Genomic DNA, 15,163 nt, shown 5'->3' on the forward strand with positions numbered 1-15,163 from the left:
CAGTGAGAAATACAATACTATTGAATTCAATATTTCTAACATGGTATCAGCATGGTTGTCAAAATCGCGATCCGGATCGTAAAATCGCACGATTTTACGATCCTACCTCACCAAAAAGTTTAAAATCGTAGCAGGATCGCAAAAATGTTAGGATCGTAGGCAGGATCGTATAGGATCGTAGGATCATATGGGATCATACTGATCCTACCGATCCTACCATTTGGCTTGAATTTTTATTTATTTATTTATTTTTAAGTGGGATTCATTTGGGTAAACCTAAACCCACAAGTCCAACAGGTTTTAGAAGCCCAATAATGAATTGAAGTCCCAAATTTACCTCTATGTCAACATAAAATCTCAAAAAAAATCTATGGTATAAGTTTAACGTTTTCAAAAACAAAACCTAAACTATTTAGAAACACAAAGCTCCAGCACGCACCTCTGTCCCGTGCCTCCTCAACCCTCTGTCAAAACTCCAGCACCTCTCAGCCCTGTTAATGGTGAGTCATCACTGTCTTGAAGCTTTCTTAACTTAAGTTTAACGTTTGTTATTTATTTATTTATTTTAAATCCAATCAAAAACCCAGCACCTCAATCCCATGCCTCCTCCCTCCTCTGTCAAAAACCCTGCACCTCTCAGCCCTCTCAATGATGTTGTCATGAGCCATCGCTGCCTTTAAGCTTTCTGGTAATTTGTTTTGGTAGTTAGTACTTAGTAGTTTATCATTTATTTGTACTTTGATAGTTTGATTCCATATTGTTGTGTCGTGTATATGATTTTGACAAAGCTTTTAAGGTTTTTATTTTTCTATTTTGTTAACTAATTTAAGTAAAATTTGAAAAATTATGAAATATGATCTTCAATATTTGAATCTTTGAGAAATATTAGTAAACACAATTAGTAGTTTAGAATTGCACACAACCTGTTTGATGAATACTCTGTGTGATTTTTTGAGCATGCTCTGTATCTTGGTGTCTTTTTGCAGCTCTAGTACAAATATACAATGTCTACTTTGGCTAGAAAGAAAATTAAGCGAATTTTCCATTTGTGTAGATAATATTTTGGTACTTAGTTCTAATTAAACATGTACTGAACTTTTTAGATACATTATGTCAAAAGTTAAATATATTTTGCTTCATTAGAATAACATAAGAACGATGTAGTGCATGCAAATTACATTTTATGATGCAATTTTTTTTTATAATGGATGGATTCATATTTTAAGTGATTATATAACATACAAAGTCACTATCAATAGGTTTTTTGCTTAAAATCTGAAAATAGGTAAGATCTTACGATCCACAATCCGATCCTACGATCTCCGATCCTACCTACCTTCCACGATCCTACTTAGGATTCCGATTTTGACAACCTTGGGTATCAGAGCCACTACTTTGACCTTTTCTTAACAGTTTTGTCTTTATTGGTGTAACTTCATTCTTAATATTGCTTTCGCCGTGACAGCAACTGCCACAGCCTTTTGTCGTTAAACCTCCGAGTCTTCTAGACATCGTCCTTGGGTTCTGGACCTGTAGCAGCCGCCGTTGAGGAGTTCGAACACTGCAAAGACCACTGCTTTTCCGGCACTGCCGTGAATCTTGCTCCGATAAATTTTCTGAAGGTACCACAAAGCTCGTCTTGCACCGATTTACCTGTTCGTGGAAGCCTTGCAGCCATCAGAGACTGCACACGCCGCTCAAAGAACCTGTGCTGAAGCTCAGGCGCTACACGTCAGCCCTAGCTTACGTCAACATCCAGCCACCTGCTAACGTCAGCGACATGTCATCTTGCTAACATCATCATCTCGGATCGTTGATCGTTGACAGCTGACCGTTGACCGTTGACTTTTTTAGAGTTGACTTTTTGCAATCTAGGTTCTCCTTACTCAGTTTTTCGCGTGGATTTCATTTTTGCAGTCTGTTTTTGCATATTGTGTCTCTAAATGGATAAAAATGATATTTTTCTTCCTCGCCCCATCAATATTGTATTGGAGGGGACTAGGAATTACTTATCTTGGTCTCAAGCTATGCGCAGTTTTCTTAAAGGTTGCATGCTCTGGCATTATTGTACTGGTATAATCACTATTCCTGTGAAGGGGACAAGTGAAGAAGATACTGCCTTCCTTAGTCGCATGATTAAATGGGATAGTCACAATCACATGATCCTCACATAGATTCGAAACACTTCCATTCCCTCAATCTCTAATCTGTTGGGCAGCTTTGATGATGTGAAATCAACATGGGATATGTTGGCCAAAAGATACTCTACTACTCACGGATCCATGAAATATCAGTTAGTGGTTGAATTGCATCAACTCAAGCAAGAACCCGGGCAGTCCATCAATGACTACTATGATCAGCTTCGCTTCATTTGGGACCAAATTGACTTTTCTGATCCAACTTGGGCATGCTCAACAATATGTTGCTGTTAGAGATGAATTTCTTCTCTATGAGTTCCTGATGTCACTCCACACGGACTATGAGCCCATTCGAGGTTAGCTTCTTAATTGTAGTCCTCCTCCCTTTCTTGATACTGCTGTGAACGAGTTAGTAAAAGAAGAAGCTTGCCTTGCAACTCTTCAAGCCCAGGATAAGTTTAATGTTCTAGCCCTTACTCCTTCTGCTCCACCCATAGAGCAACCTCAGCACTCAGGTGATCCCTCTGGCTCCAGTAATTGTCGCAAATAGACCAACAAAAAGTTCTACAACTATTGCAAGCGTCCTGGCCACACTATTGAGACTTGTTACCGTCGTAACAAATCTACTGCTGCAGTTGCTAATACTGAGTCTACTCCGCCAATGCCTCCCATTTCAGCTAAGTCCAAGTTTTCTGGATCCACTATCAACCTCTTACCCACTGAACTACAGGAGATCATAGCTCAGGCTGTTCGTATGGCTGGTAATGCATCTCTTTCCACTGCTCTCTTAGTTTTACCCGGTAAGTCTTAAACTTGGCTTTTTGATTTTGTCAGTTGCAATCACATGACACCAAGCTTGACCCTGCATCACATCCCCTAAATATTCACATAGCTGTTGGCTCCACCATGCATGGGAATAGTCTAGGTTTTGTTTCGACCTCCAACCTCTCTGTTCCTGGGGTCTTCCATGTCCCTGACCTATCCTATAATTTGTGTTCTGTGGGACAATTAGCTGAACTAGGTTATCGCCTTATTTTTTGACTATTCTGGGTGTATTGTACGAGATCCGAGGACGGGACAAGAGCTTGGGACTGGCCCTAGAGTTGGGCGTATGTTTCCCGTGGACAATCTTCATCTTCTACTTGTTGCTCCGGTGTCTGTTGCTGCTGCTACCGCTGCGGTGTCTTCCTTACCCTCTCTCTCACTTTGGCACTCTCGTCTTGGTCATGCACCCTCTTCTCGGGTACAACAGTTAGCTTCTAAGGGTTTGTTAGGTTCTTTGTCCAAAGACAATTTTGATTGTACTTCATGCCAGTTAGAAAAACAGCCAGCTTTACCTTTTAATAATAGTGATTCTATTTCTAATAGTGTTTTTGAGTTGATTCATTCTGATGTTTGGGGACCTTCTCCTGTTGCTAGTATTGGTGGATCTCGATATTTTGTTGTTTTTATCGATGATTATTCTCGTTACAATTGGATCTTTCCTATGAAATCTCGTTCTGAAATTTTGCCAATATACAATAACTTTGCAAAAATGGTTGAAACCCAATTCTCCAAATGAATCAAACTTTTTCATTTTGATAATGCTCTTGAATATACTCAATATACTTTTCAAGCTCTGTTACACTCCTATGGCATTGTACATCATCTAACCTGTCTAGGTACCTCTCAGCAAAATGGTCGAGCTGAATGAAAACTTTGTCATATTCTTGACACTATTCGTGCTCTTCTTCTTTCTGCCAAAGTTCCTCCCCCATTTTGCGGTGAAGCTGCTCTTCATGTTGTTCACACTATTAACCGCATTCCAAGCACTGTCATCCATAATCAAACTCCGTATGAGCGCCTCTTTGGGTCACCCCCTAACTATCATCACCTTCGCTCCTTTGGATCTGCTTGTTTCGTTCTTCTTCAACCACATGAGCACAACAAACTTGAGCCTCAATCTAGACTTTGCTGTTTCTTTGGTTATGGTGAAACACAAAAGGGGTATCGGTGTTATGATCCTGTCTCTCATTGTCTTCATGTTTCTCGTAATGTTGTCTTTTAGGAACACCGCTTGTTTGTTGAACTCTCTCATTTTCATTCTTCCCTAACTACCTCATCTGTACACGAAGTCTTTCCAGAGGAGTCTCATGTTCCTTCTCCAAATCCTCTTGATCCTCCTTTGGACTTCTCTATTCAACCTCCAGATCTTTTTGATGATTATTCTGGACAGGTCGAAGATGAACAGGTTGATGACGAGCTACCCCAACTTGAGCCTGGGTCCCCTGCTCCTGCTCCGCTTAAAGATCCTCCACAAGACCTTCCACCTCCACAAGACATTCCACCTCGTCACTCAACCCGGGTAAGATCCATTCCTACACATTTACTTGATTATCATTGTTACACTGCCTTTGCTACACTCCACGAGCATCAAACCTATCGTGAGGCCTCCACTGACCCCTTATGGCAGATTGCAATGAAAGAGGAACTTGATGCATTAACCAAAAACCATACTTGGGACCTGGTTACTCTCCCTCCTGGACAGTCTGTGGTTGGTTGTAAGTGGATCTACAAGATTAAGATTCGCTCAGATGGGTCCATTGAGCGCTATAAGGCTCGTCTTGTTGCAAAAGGTTTTACACAAGAGTATGGGATTGATTATGAAGAGACCTTTGCTCCAGTTGCTCGCATCTCATCTGTTCGTGCCCTCCTGGCTGTTGCTGCTGCTAGAAAATGGGATCTTTTCAGATGAATGTTAAAAATGCATTCCTTAATGGGGATTTGAGTGAAGAAGTTTACATGCAACCTCCTCCAAGTCTCTCTATTGAATCAAACAAGGTTTGCCACCTTCGACGTGCATTGTATGGTCTTAAACAAGCTCCATGACCTTGGTTTGCAAAATTTAGCTCTACCATTTTTCGCTTGGGTTACACTGCCAGTCCTTATGATGTTGCCTTATTTCTTCGTCGCACTGATAAAGGCACCATTTTACTTTTCCTCTATGTGGATGATATGATCATAACTGGTGATGACCTTAGTGGCATACAAGAACTCAAGGATTTTCTCAGTCAGCAGTTTGAGATGAAAGATCTTGGACACCTTAGCTATTTCTTGGGTCTTGAAATCACTTGTTTCTCAGATGGTCTTTATATTACTCAAGCCAAGTATGCCTCTGACCTTTTGTCTCGTGCTGGACTTACTGACAGCAAGACTGTTGACACCCCAGTTGAGCTTAATGCGCATCTAACTCTCTCGGGGGGGAAACCATTGTCTAATCCTTTTCTTTACAGACGATTGGTTGGCAGCCTAGTCTATCTCATAGTTACTCGTCCAGACATTTCCTATGTTGTTCATCAGGTCAGCCAGTATTTGTCTGCTCCACGGTTGACTCACTATGCTGCTGTTCTACACATTCTTCGGTACTTGAAGGGCACTCTCTTCCATGGCCTTTTCTACTTAGCTCAGTCTCCTCTTGTACTCCGTGCATTCTCTGATGCTAATTTGGCAGGAGATCCCATTGATCGTAGGTCCACCACTGGCTATTGTTTTCTCCTTGGCTCTTCCTTGATTTCCTGGCGAAGTAAGAAACAAACCTTTGTGGCCCGCTCCAGTACTGAAGTAGAATATCGTGCTCTTGCTGATACCATATCTGAGCTCCTTTGGTTACGATGGCTTCTTAAGGACTTAGGTGTGTCTACGTCCTCTGCTACTCCTCTTTATTGTGATAATCAGAGTACCATTCACATTGCTCACAATGATGTCTTCCATGAACGGACTAAACATATCGAGATTGATTGTCATTTTATCCGTTATTATCTTGTTCATGGTGCTCTCAAGCTCTTCTCCGTCTCCTCCAAAGATCAACTTGCAGACATCTTCACCAAGTCCCATCCTAAGGGATGTCTTCGTGATTTAGTTGACAACCTCAAGCTAGTTTCACATCCACCTTGAGGTTGAGAGGGGCTGTTAACGTATGTATAGTATTGTGGGCTTGGTCCAACTAGATTACTTACTTGATAGCACACATTGTACTGCACTCATATTTTTTTATACTGCACTCATATACCTCCTATATAGAGACACTCATGTATATTGTTTCAGTGAGAAATACAATACTATTGAATTCAGTATTTCTAACATATATATATATATATATATATATATATATATATATATATATATATATGACATGGATCAAGGGAGGTTTTATGGTGCTTTTTTTAATTTCTAAAGGAATATAATGTATTTGTGCATCAGTATATGGCATACTTGTCTTCACAAGCAAGATTGGCAATGGTAACAAGACTAACAATTGGGTAATGGATGCTCTGATAAGCAACATCAATGTTTCTAACATTGCAGCATTATGGAAACGTGGCTGTCTCCTCCTTTATGAACAAATGATTTCCCAAACTCTCGGCTCTCATACTGGTTCCCTTGTTTGCTTTTGTTGCTATGGCTGCTGTAATATTAGTACTTTTGTATCTTCTACTTCTTCTTTTTTGTTTTTTGTTTTTGTTTTTTTTTTTTTTTCAGTTTCCTTGTACTTTGTGATTGAAGTATCAAAAACAAAATGATTGATAGACAAGTTTGATGCTCATGCTTCATCTGCTACAAGGATTTATTATTATTATTTACCAAGTTGCAATGAGAAGTAACTTTGTTGTCTAGAGACTAAACAAGGGCTGAAAGTATTAACAAAAAGATTTTCACCATTCAGGATTGAAAATTATTAAAAAAAAAAAACAAAAACTCAAAACTAAATTAATATGTGCAAATCCAAATTAGCATCAATATTAACAAAATATAAACTAAAGACAAATAATAACTATTTCTTAATTCATTTCAATTCGATTATATATTAAAATGAAACTTGACGTTCTTTTTAATTTTAAAATTATCTATGATTTATTTTGTATTAAATTTTGAAATAAATTCCTTATCATTTCAACTCGATCATCTATTGTAAAAATTGATTTTGACAATATTCTTGTAAAACGGTACAATATTATAATTTTTTTGAGAGAGAATGATAGTAGACTTTATTCAATTAAATCACTTTGTACAATGGAAAAGAGAAAAGAGGGGTATTCTTCTAACCAAACAATGACCTCCTCATTTTCTTTTGTAACACCAGCTAAAACTAATGCAGCACAATTATATCGCAAAGGTATACTATGAAAAAAAATAAAAGAAAAACTATCTCTAATTAAACCAATGTCTTCAATGATCCAGCCAACTTCTAAGTATGCAATATACTAAGTCTTTCCTTACTTAACAATTGTTTCTTGTGTGTGAATCTAGAGAACCATACTGTGAAGTTGTACACTTTGATAAACTTGGACGTTTAGGAGTAACTATACTTGCGGTTGTGTTATTTGAACTCCTAAGAATGTGTTTCCAATGCCTCAGAGAAGATTTTTAGGATCCACCAAATTATCCTCATACGCAATTGGTACGTTAATCCAGCTGGCTTCATTTTTTTCGGAGTTGTGCTTTATCTCAATAGCATCAGTGTGAACCACGATTTCAGACTTATTTCATTAATCTCCGAAGTACACGGATGCAGAGAATCATATCCATCCAATCCCGGAATAATCGCAAGATCATTATCCACATTATCTGTAACCGTGATAGCAGTTGAAGAATTACCATTAGATGTCCCAGGTTCAGTAACCGTTGCAACAGTTAGAGAATTGCCTTGTAAAATTCTGGATTTTGAAATTGACTGTGGTGGATCTTTATCCCTGCGAATAGGCTCGTCCATATTCCTCCTGGGTGGGTAGGTGTTCTTCGTCCCCTTGCTTTCTTCTGCCGACGAAAACGTACTCTTAGCCAATCACCATATGGACTCTCATTGCCCTCACCAAATCTGGGCATAGAACAAACCTTTGCTTCTTGCCCCAAAAAACCACAATTGAAACAGAGCCCAAGAAGACTTTCATATTGAAAAGCTACCCACACTTTATCCCCCTCTGGACTAATAACAGGAGCCCTTCTCCGAATAGGTTTGTCTAATGGCATCTCAACTCGTATTCGAAGAAAACGGGCTTGTTTAGATGAAATAGCTTTACAATCTATGTCAACAACATGGCCAATACAATTACCAATATCCCTACCCGCCTCTACATTAATTAAATCAAAAGGTAATCCCCATACCTGAACCCATATAGGGATTTGCAGAAACTGGACTGAAAATGCCGTCATCCCTTTCTCCCAGCGTGTAAGAAGCAGTATGTGATTGTCAAAACTCCATGGCCCATTGTTCACAACCCATAATAATTGGCTCTCTATGGCAAACTTGAACTGAATAAGCCCATCTCCAACATCAGTAATCTTCAGATCCTGACCAAACTTCCAAACAGAACTTAAAAGATTCTTTGCTGAACGAAGATTGATGGGTTTTGCTGTAAGGAATCGGCCAATAAGACTGAGGTTGCACTGCTCAAGAATATTCTCACGGTGATCTAAACGAAATGTAATAGCCTCACCCTCCTCAAAGGTTAAATTGCTGCGCTGTAATCTCTAAATGAAGTCCGAGTCCATGATGGATAAGGAAAGAAAAAGAAAACTAAGGACAAAATACGGTAAAAAATACTAAGGACAAAGAAACTTTGAGAACAAATAAGAAGGGAAGAGAAAAACAGTAAAGACAAAAAGAAACTCCGAGAACAAATAGGAAGGGAAGAGAAAAACACTAAGGACAAAAGAAACTCTGAGAACAAAACAACATTCAAATGCCAGAGTCTAAATTTTTGCTTTGTACGTATCTCAAACATCAAATAGGTAAGTGTCCCAAACAAAGACATTTGAATAAGAAAACAAAAGGTTAAACACAATAAGTTGAATTCAAACATGTTGATAGCAATAACAATACTTTTCTTCTACCAGAATGGACTAAATGGGCCCTTTTTCCATCTTTTGTAGGGGTCAATTTTTTGTTTTACCCATATGCTAAAATCTTATATCTCTAAATCTACTATTTTTTATAAAGAATATAATTTTAGGATGGACCATGACCCACTTGATCCATATTAGATTCAATCACTAATACTAAAGACATCGAGTGTAGGTACACCCCGCTTATGACCATACACATTTCGGTTAAGCATTCACATCAGATTGTCCAAAAATTCATTTCTATTTTAGTATAAGAACTTATTTTTACTATTTTGCATACTCACTTTTCATAACACACCACATCAAATTATCTATTTTATACTACATTTCATTAAAATATCAATTTTTCATGATTTTTAAATTGTTTCTCTAACCCTCTTCCTTCATCCACGGGAAATACGAAAAGAACAAATTAAGAATAAGAACAAAAAAAAAAAAAAAAAAAACTTAATGCAAAATGAATAATACCAGTGTAAATTTATACGGTTACCATAGGAACCATGTTTCAATCCTACCTATATCATGTCACAGATACCATAAGTTTGAAATATTATGTTATCTAAAAAATAATAATTAAAAAAAAAAAAAAACTTATTTGAGATTGATTAGGCCATTTAAGAAAGGATGCCATTGGCTGATATGTTCTAATGTAGGACTATTTGATTAGGGCATTCGCATCAGTTCGTGCAATAAAAGTTCTTATCTATTTTTGCATAAGGCTTGCTTTTTCTATTTTACATATTCACATTTCAAATTACCTCGCATCAAATTATCTATTTTACACTAAATTTCATTAAAATATTCTTTTCTCTTAAATTTTTTTAAAATTATTTCTCTTTTTTCACACAACAAACTCTATTTTATCATTTGGGCTTGGTTGGCTAAAATGTGACACTTTTTCTATGACATAAGCACTAGTTTAAGTGTTCTTAGGACTTGAGGTGTTTGTTAAATCTTAATCTCTATTGTTTTCTCAAAAAATATATATAAATATATATATATTATTTATTTGATCTAATCTATTACTATATATAAGAGCAGAAGCCTTTTAAGTGGCGCTGCCAATATAGGAAAAAAGTCACTTTAAAAATCTGACCCGTATGTAAGTTTAAGTAAAAAGAGCCGCACGTTGCATCTTTCAATAACCTTAAAATTTTAACTTTTACTTCTACAACACCATTTGAAAGCATCCCACTATAAAAATAAAAAATAAAAATAAAAGGCTCAGACCAAACGTTACACAAAAAAAGCATCCACTGTTCCATTCGTTAAACACAAGCGGGCCAAAAGAAAAACCCTTCCTTGCTGATTTGCTTTGCAGTTTGCCCCATTTCCTCTCTGCAACAGAGTGCAAACTTGCCCACTTAGAAGTCAGTTTAGAGTCACAAGAGAACGATCGTTACATCGTTTGAAGATTCTTTAAATAATCGTTTGGAATCAGCCGATACAGAAGGAGAGAGGACGATGGAGAGACGGTAAGTCTGAATAACCAGTTTTGTCATCACCGTTAGGGCCTCCGCCCAAAAGTTCTATTTTTAATTTTACAAATTGGGGTTTTTTTTGGGAGAATCATTTGGGCGTTATTTATGATTCGAGTATTTTGGTTTGATCGGTTATGATTTAGGTTTTTCGGTTAGGAGTAGTTTTGTTTAATTTATGTTGATAGACGGGTTAGGTTTGGTGTAATCTCTTACCCTATTGTCTTCTTTAGGTTTGCTGTCAATTTAGGGATTTGAAATTAGGGAAACTACCTAGAAGATCAAATTCTAAATGAATTGTTAATAGGAATTTTTAGTTTCTGGGTTTTGTATCAAATTGTGTTATTAGGAATTTTCAGTTTCATATTTTGTTTTTGCCTATTTGGGTTGCATTCATTTTGGGTATCTGTTTAAAATCAACATGCATGACTTTTTATTTTTGTTGTTTTTTTTTACAATTGGTATTTATTTCATTCCTTCTTTCTATGTTTTTGTTTCTGATGTTCTCTTTGTTCGTTTTTGTCAAATTATTTGAGTGCTTTTTATTAAAAACTTAAAATAAATTTTAATTTACCCCCTGTAGTTGCAATACATAGGCTGCAGTTCACAGATCATAGTGATTGAGGCATTGCATTAGAACGAGTACCAAAAATTTTGAAAGGTAAGTTTTTACGAATGTTAACATTTAAAAACCCACACTGGTTCAGTATGTAACCTGTCTATCTGCCTTCTTATATACTGTTTCTTCTCTTCAATTTTTCCCTTTTATTGTTATGCTCTTTTCCTCTGCTGGAAGAAACCTAGTGATGCTTGATGAGAAAGAACAGAGGCCTGCCTTCACTAGCTTGCCACCACTGGTCAGCCAGCGAAACCACTACTGGTAAAACTGATTTCTTTCTTTTTTCCCTTTCAGTTGTACTGCTTTGGATTTTTTTTCTTAATCTTCTTCTCCTTTACTATTATAGAGTGAATTGGGGAATTGAACCTTTAATTAGCAGTAGTTGGATTTGAAATAAAGTCATTCTATTTTGTAGAATAGATAAGGTGATTACGTTGGTTGTCATTACTCATAAGGAAGTTATTATCTCATTAGCCAATTGTTTTGGCTATTTTAATTCTAATTAGTTTGCTATTTGAATTATTTTCAATTGGATGTAATACATATCATGGATGTATTTTATACAGAAAGGTGTAGAAATAAAGATCATTAGAAAAATTAAACCAACACTATGTCTTTTCTCTCATTAAGGAGATTAGACATCTCAAATTGACTAAAATCCTCTGTTCTTTTCAGTTGCTAAGGAAATTTTGCATGCAGGTTACTCATATGCAGTCAACGGATAATTTTGATAGAGGAGGTACAGTACTTTGTCCTAATTTACTGTTGGTAAATGAATGATATAACACATAAAGTTGTTAATCTAAGCATTTTTTTGTATTCTCTTTTTTTGTGCCTTCATCATCATTGTTGCTGATGATGCTTATTACAAAGCCAGTACCCGTTTTCTTTCTGTTTTCATTGGTGGATAGGATTTTCTTTTTTGTGAATTTATGGTTTTCATTTGGTAAAAGTTTGGGTTTTAATTATTACCAAAATGAGAGGGTGAAATTCTATCCAAAAAAAAAAAAATGAGAGGGTGAAAAACTATTCTCTTTCTTTGAATAGTGATCACCTCAATTTGTAAAAGAAACTCTAAATTCCACTATTGGCTACAATCTGTTAAATCTTCTAATTGTTGATGTATGCTACAAGATCTCATATTACTTCATTGGTAGATATGATTTTATTTTTAGCGAATTTATGTATTTCATTTGGTATAAGTTTGGGCTTTAAGTTTTCCAAAAAAAAGTGGATTTAAAATTGTTCTCTTTCTTTGAATTTGTTTTCAATACTATCAGATTTTTTGGTAATTGTATTGTCAAAGCTATTCATATGTTTTTGTATTTTAATCTGCAATTACCAGTCCTGTTTAATGCCTATGATTATGTTTGATGATAAGTTAGAATTAAAGCTTTTAATTTTGAATGTAAAAGTCTAACTTTATATAGGTTCTCAAAAAATATAATTGGGAAACTTCTTTACAACAATGGAGAGGGGAATTTGAACCATGTTTATCCTATAAGTTAAAGGAACTACCTTATGCAATAAACATATAAATATAATGCATTTTGGCTAAATTTTGATGCGTTTTGGGATGATACAATTATGTAATTTGATTTATGTTATCAAGATGTAATCTACAATTTTACATTGAAATTTTATTCATAATGTTCTACTCATACCAAAAGAATATGTTATGCAAAGTGCAAAGGCAGATATTAATGTGGAGAAGGTTTTCTTTTCAAAAGCAAAGGATTTTTTTTTTTTTTTTTGAGATCAAAGATATAAAGCTTTATTAAGATAGCAGAAATACTACAAGCTGAGTTACAAAATGGAACAGTGGACCCCCAGATAGTAAAACACAGGTTTGTATTCAACAGGGCAGGGGCCACGAAAAAAGAAAAAATATGCAGCAATGGGATACAACAGAGAAACAGAGGATGCTCAAGTTGTTTATGCTGTCATGAGGTGCTGGTAATCAGTTAAGAGACCCAAAGCACCCTCATAGATGTGCTGTGCCTGAAGTTGAGTCTTTTCAAAATGATATTTGTTTCATGCATTAAATGAAGGCTTGCTGATACTAATTCCAAGATTGAGGTATGTGCGCATCAATAACTTACTCCATCAGTAATTTGACAATTTCAAGCACACTTTGCAATTTGGTGTTGGTATATAGTGTGTCATACAGTTAGATGAACAGCCTACATTAAACTTAGAATTTTTCAATATTTACCCAACATTAATATCTAATTATGAAATTCTATTAAATGAACATGTCCTAAATGGATTATATAGTTATTTTGTAATCCATTCTAAATTTTGAAACAGTCCATATTTAAAATAAATAAAAAACAATTTAACATACTTATCATTGCATAGGTGTTCACTAAAGGCCTCTAATAGGTAAATTGATTTCTTATTCTTATATGATTTATCTTCTCCAGTGTTGGAGCTTAAATACTCTAAAACATTGAAAGAGAAAATCAAGAAACTTATGCAGTAGGTGATTGATGGAAGACGTGATTTGCAAATTGTCCCACTGTCTACATTTATGAATGTTGAGAAAGAAGACATTTGAGGTCTTTTGCTTAGGCAATTGTACTATCGCATGCTGTTTTAAGAGCCATAATTTAAGAAAAAAGTTTCATGAAAGTTTCATTTCATATTTGTTATACAAATTCCTTATTTAAAGCATTAACATTTTTATTTTATGTTTTAGTGTCAATTAAAGTGTCCTTTTTTTTTAATAATGTAATCTACGTTTTATTTGTCTACTTAAATAAGGAAATCAATTTATTTATTTTTATTATTATTAATTTTTTTTATGGTAGTAGGTAGGCGCCTTACAATTGGTAAACAGCTGAACATACATATACATTACCCTTATCAATTTTAGTATCTTCCACTTGGGTTTTTACCAAAATTTTCTTTTTTTTTACTCTCTGATCTTCCATGGAAATTCGGCAACACCTTATTAAAAGATAAGAAAAATATGATTATATTCTAATAGATACTTTCCTATGTTTTGTTTATTGGATTTTGTTATTAAGTAAAATTTTGATTTAGAAATTTTGATTAGATATGTTTAAAGGAAAAAGAAATGATAAGAGCAATCTAACGCTCATTCACGTGATCTAGATTTTAGATGGTAGAACTAATTTCGCATTTGTATGTGATCTTCATTTGGAATCTATTTTAACATTAACATTTTTTTCTGAATCTTCTGATATGTTCAGGTATGCAAAAAGATCCTCAATGGCTTGGTTACTTACAATATTAGAACCATAAAGACTTTTAACAGAGAAAGCATGAAGTCCATAAACAAATGGTTAAACTATTTGACTTTTGGTTTATTTTAGGATTATAAATGTTATTTTGAGCTATGAATCTAAATTTTTATGCTGTTATGAAGAAAGGTTTTTGTTTTTCTTCTGCTGTAAGTTTAATTTTTTCCCGTTATTTAAATTATGTTAATATATATTATTATGATAAAGTATTATTTACTTTTGATGATGTTATATAAAAAAAGAAGTGTACTTTTGATGATGCTTTTTTTTTTTTTTAGAATCGAACTTTTGATGATGCTATAAACAAACAACCAACACAATTATAAAAATCCCATGCATTTGCACGGGTTATAAGCTAGTTTATATAAAACCAAAGCCTTTAATTTTTTTGTTGACTTTTCAAAATTTTAACACATCAGTTTTGCAAGACTGACAATTTCACATCATTTTGTTATTGATTTATTTATTTATTAAAGAGTTACAAACGGAGTACAACTCAGTAAACTAATTTATTTATTAAAGAAACCACGACTTACAAAAACATATATACAACACATCAGCTCTATTATTTCTACTGCCGTGACATTCACGTTGATGCAAGAGTTATCAGAGTTAATTTGTTTCAGTTTGATTTAAAAACAATTAAATTAAACAATTATGCAAATATTTCTTGTACATTACACAGGTTAGTGACTTGTAATAAAAAAACAAAAGCAAAAATTAATAATAAACAAAAGCAAAATTAATATTAAAAAAAAATATATTGACTATGTATTG

General features: G+C 34.9%; 1 protein-coding gene and 1 long non-coding RNA gene across 3 annotated transcripts; one reads left to right on the top strand and one right to left on the bottom strand.

Moving 5' to 3' along the window:
• Nucleotides 1-7,617: 7,617 nt before the first annotated feature.
• LOC142638602 (uncharacterized) lies at nucleotides 7,618-9,522 on the bottom strand. The gene is made up of 3 exons (XM_075812643.1): nucleotides 9,511-9,522; nucleotides 8,010-8,645; nucleotides 7,618-7,950 (listed from the first exon to the last, which is right to left on the bottom strand). The coding sequence occupies exons 1-3, from the start codon at nucleotides 9,520-9,522 to the stop codon at nucleotides 7,618-7,620; spliced, it is 981 nt and encodes a 326-aa protein (XP_075668758.1).
• A 739-nt stretch (nucleotides 9,523-10,261) lies between these two features.
• Nucleotides 10,262-14,625, top strand: LOC142641015 (uncharacterized). 2 transcript variants are annotated; one of them, XR_012845297.1, is made up of 6 exons: nucleotides 10,262-10,495; nucleotides 11,082-11,159; nucleotides 11,295-11,378; nucleotides 11,793-11,856; nucleotides 12,980-13,196; nucleotides 14,336-14,625. It is a non-coding gene; the product is annotated as an uncharacterized LOC142641015 (long non-coding RNA). The 2 variants fall into 2 exon arrangements; XR_012845296.1 differs by having other exon boundaries at nucleotides 11,817-11,856.
• Nucleotides 14,626-15,163: the final 538 nt, after the last annotated feature.

Source organism: Castanea sativa, chromosome 6 (genome assembly GCF_040712315.1).
Source record: "Castanea sativa cultivar Marrone di Chiusa Pesio chromosome 6, ASM4071231v1".
Classification (NCBI taxonomy): domain Eukaryota; kingdom Viridiplantae; phylum Streptophyta; class Magnoliopsida; order Fagales; family Fagaceae; genus Castanea; species Castanea sativa.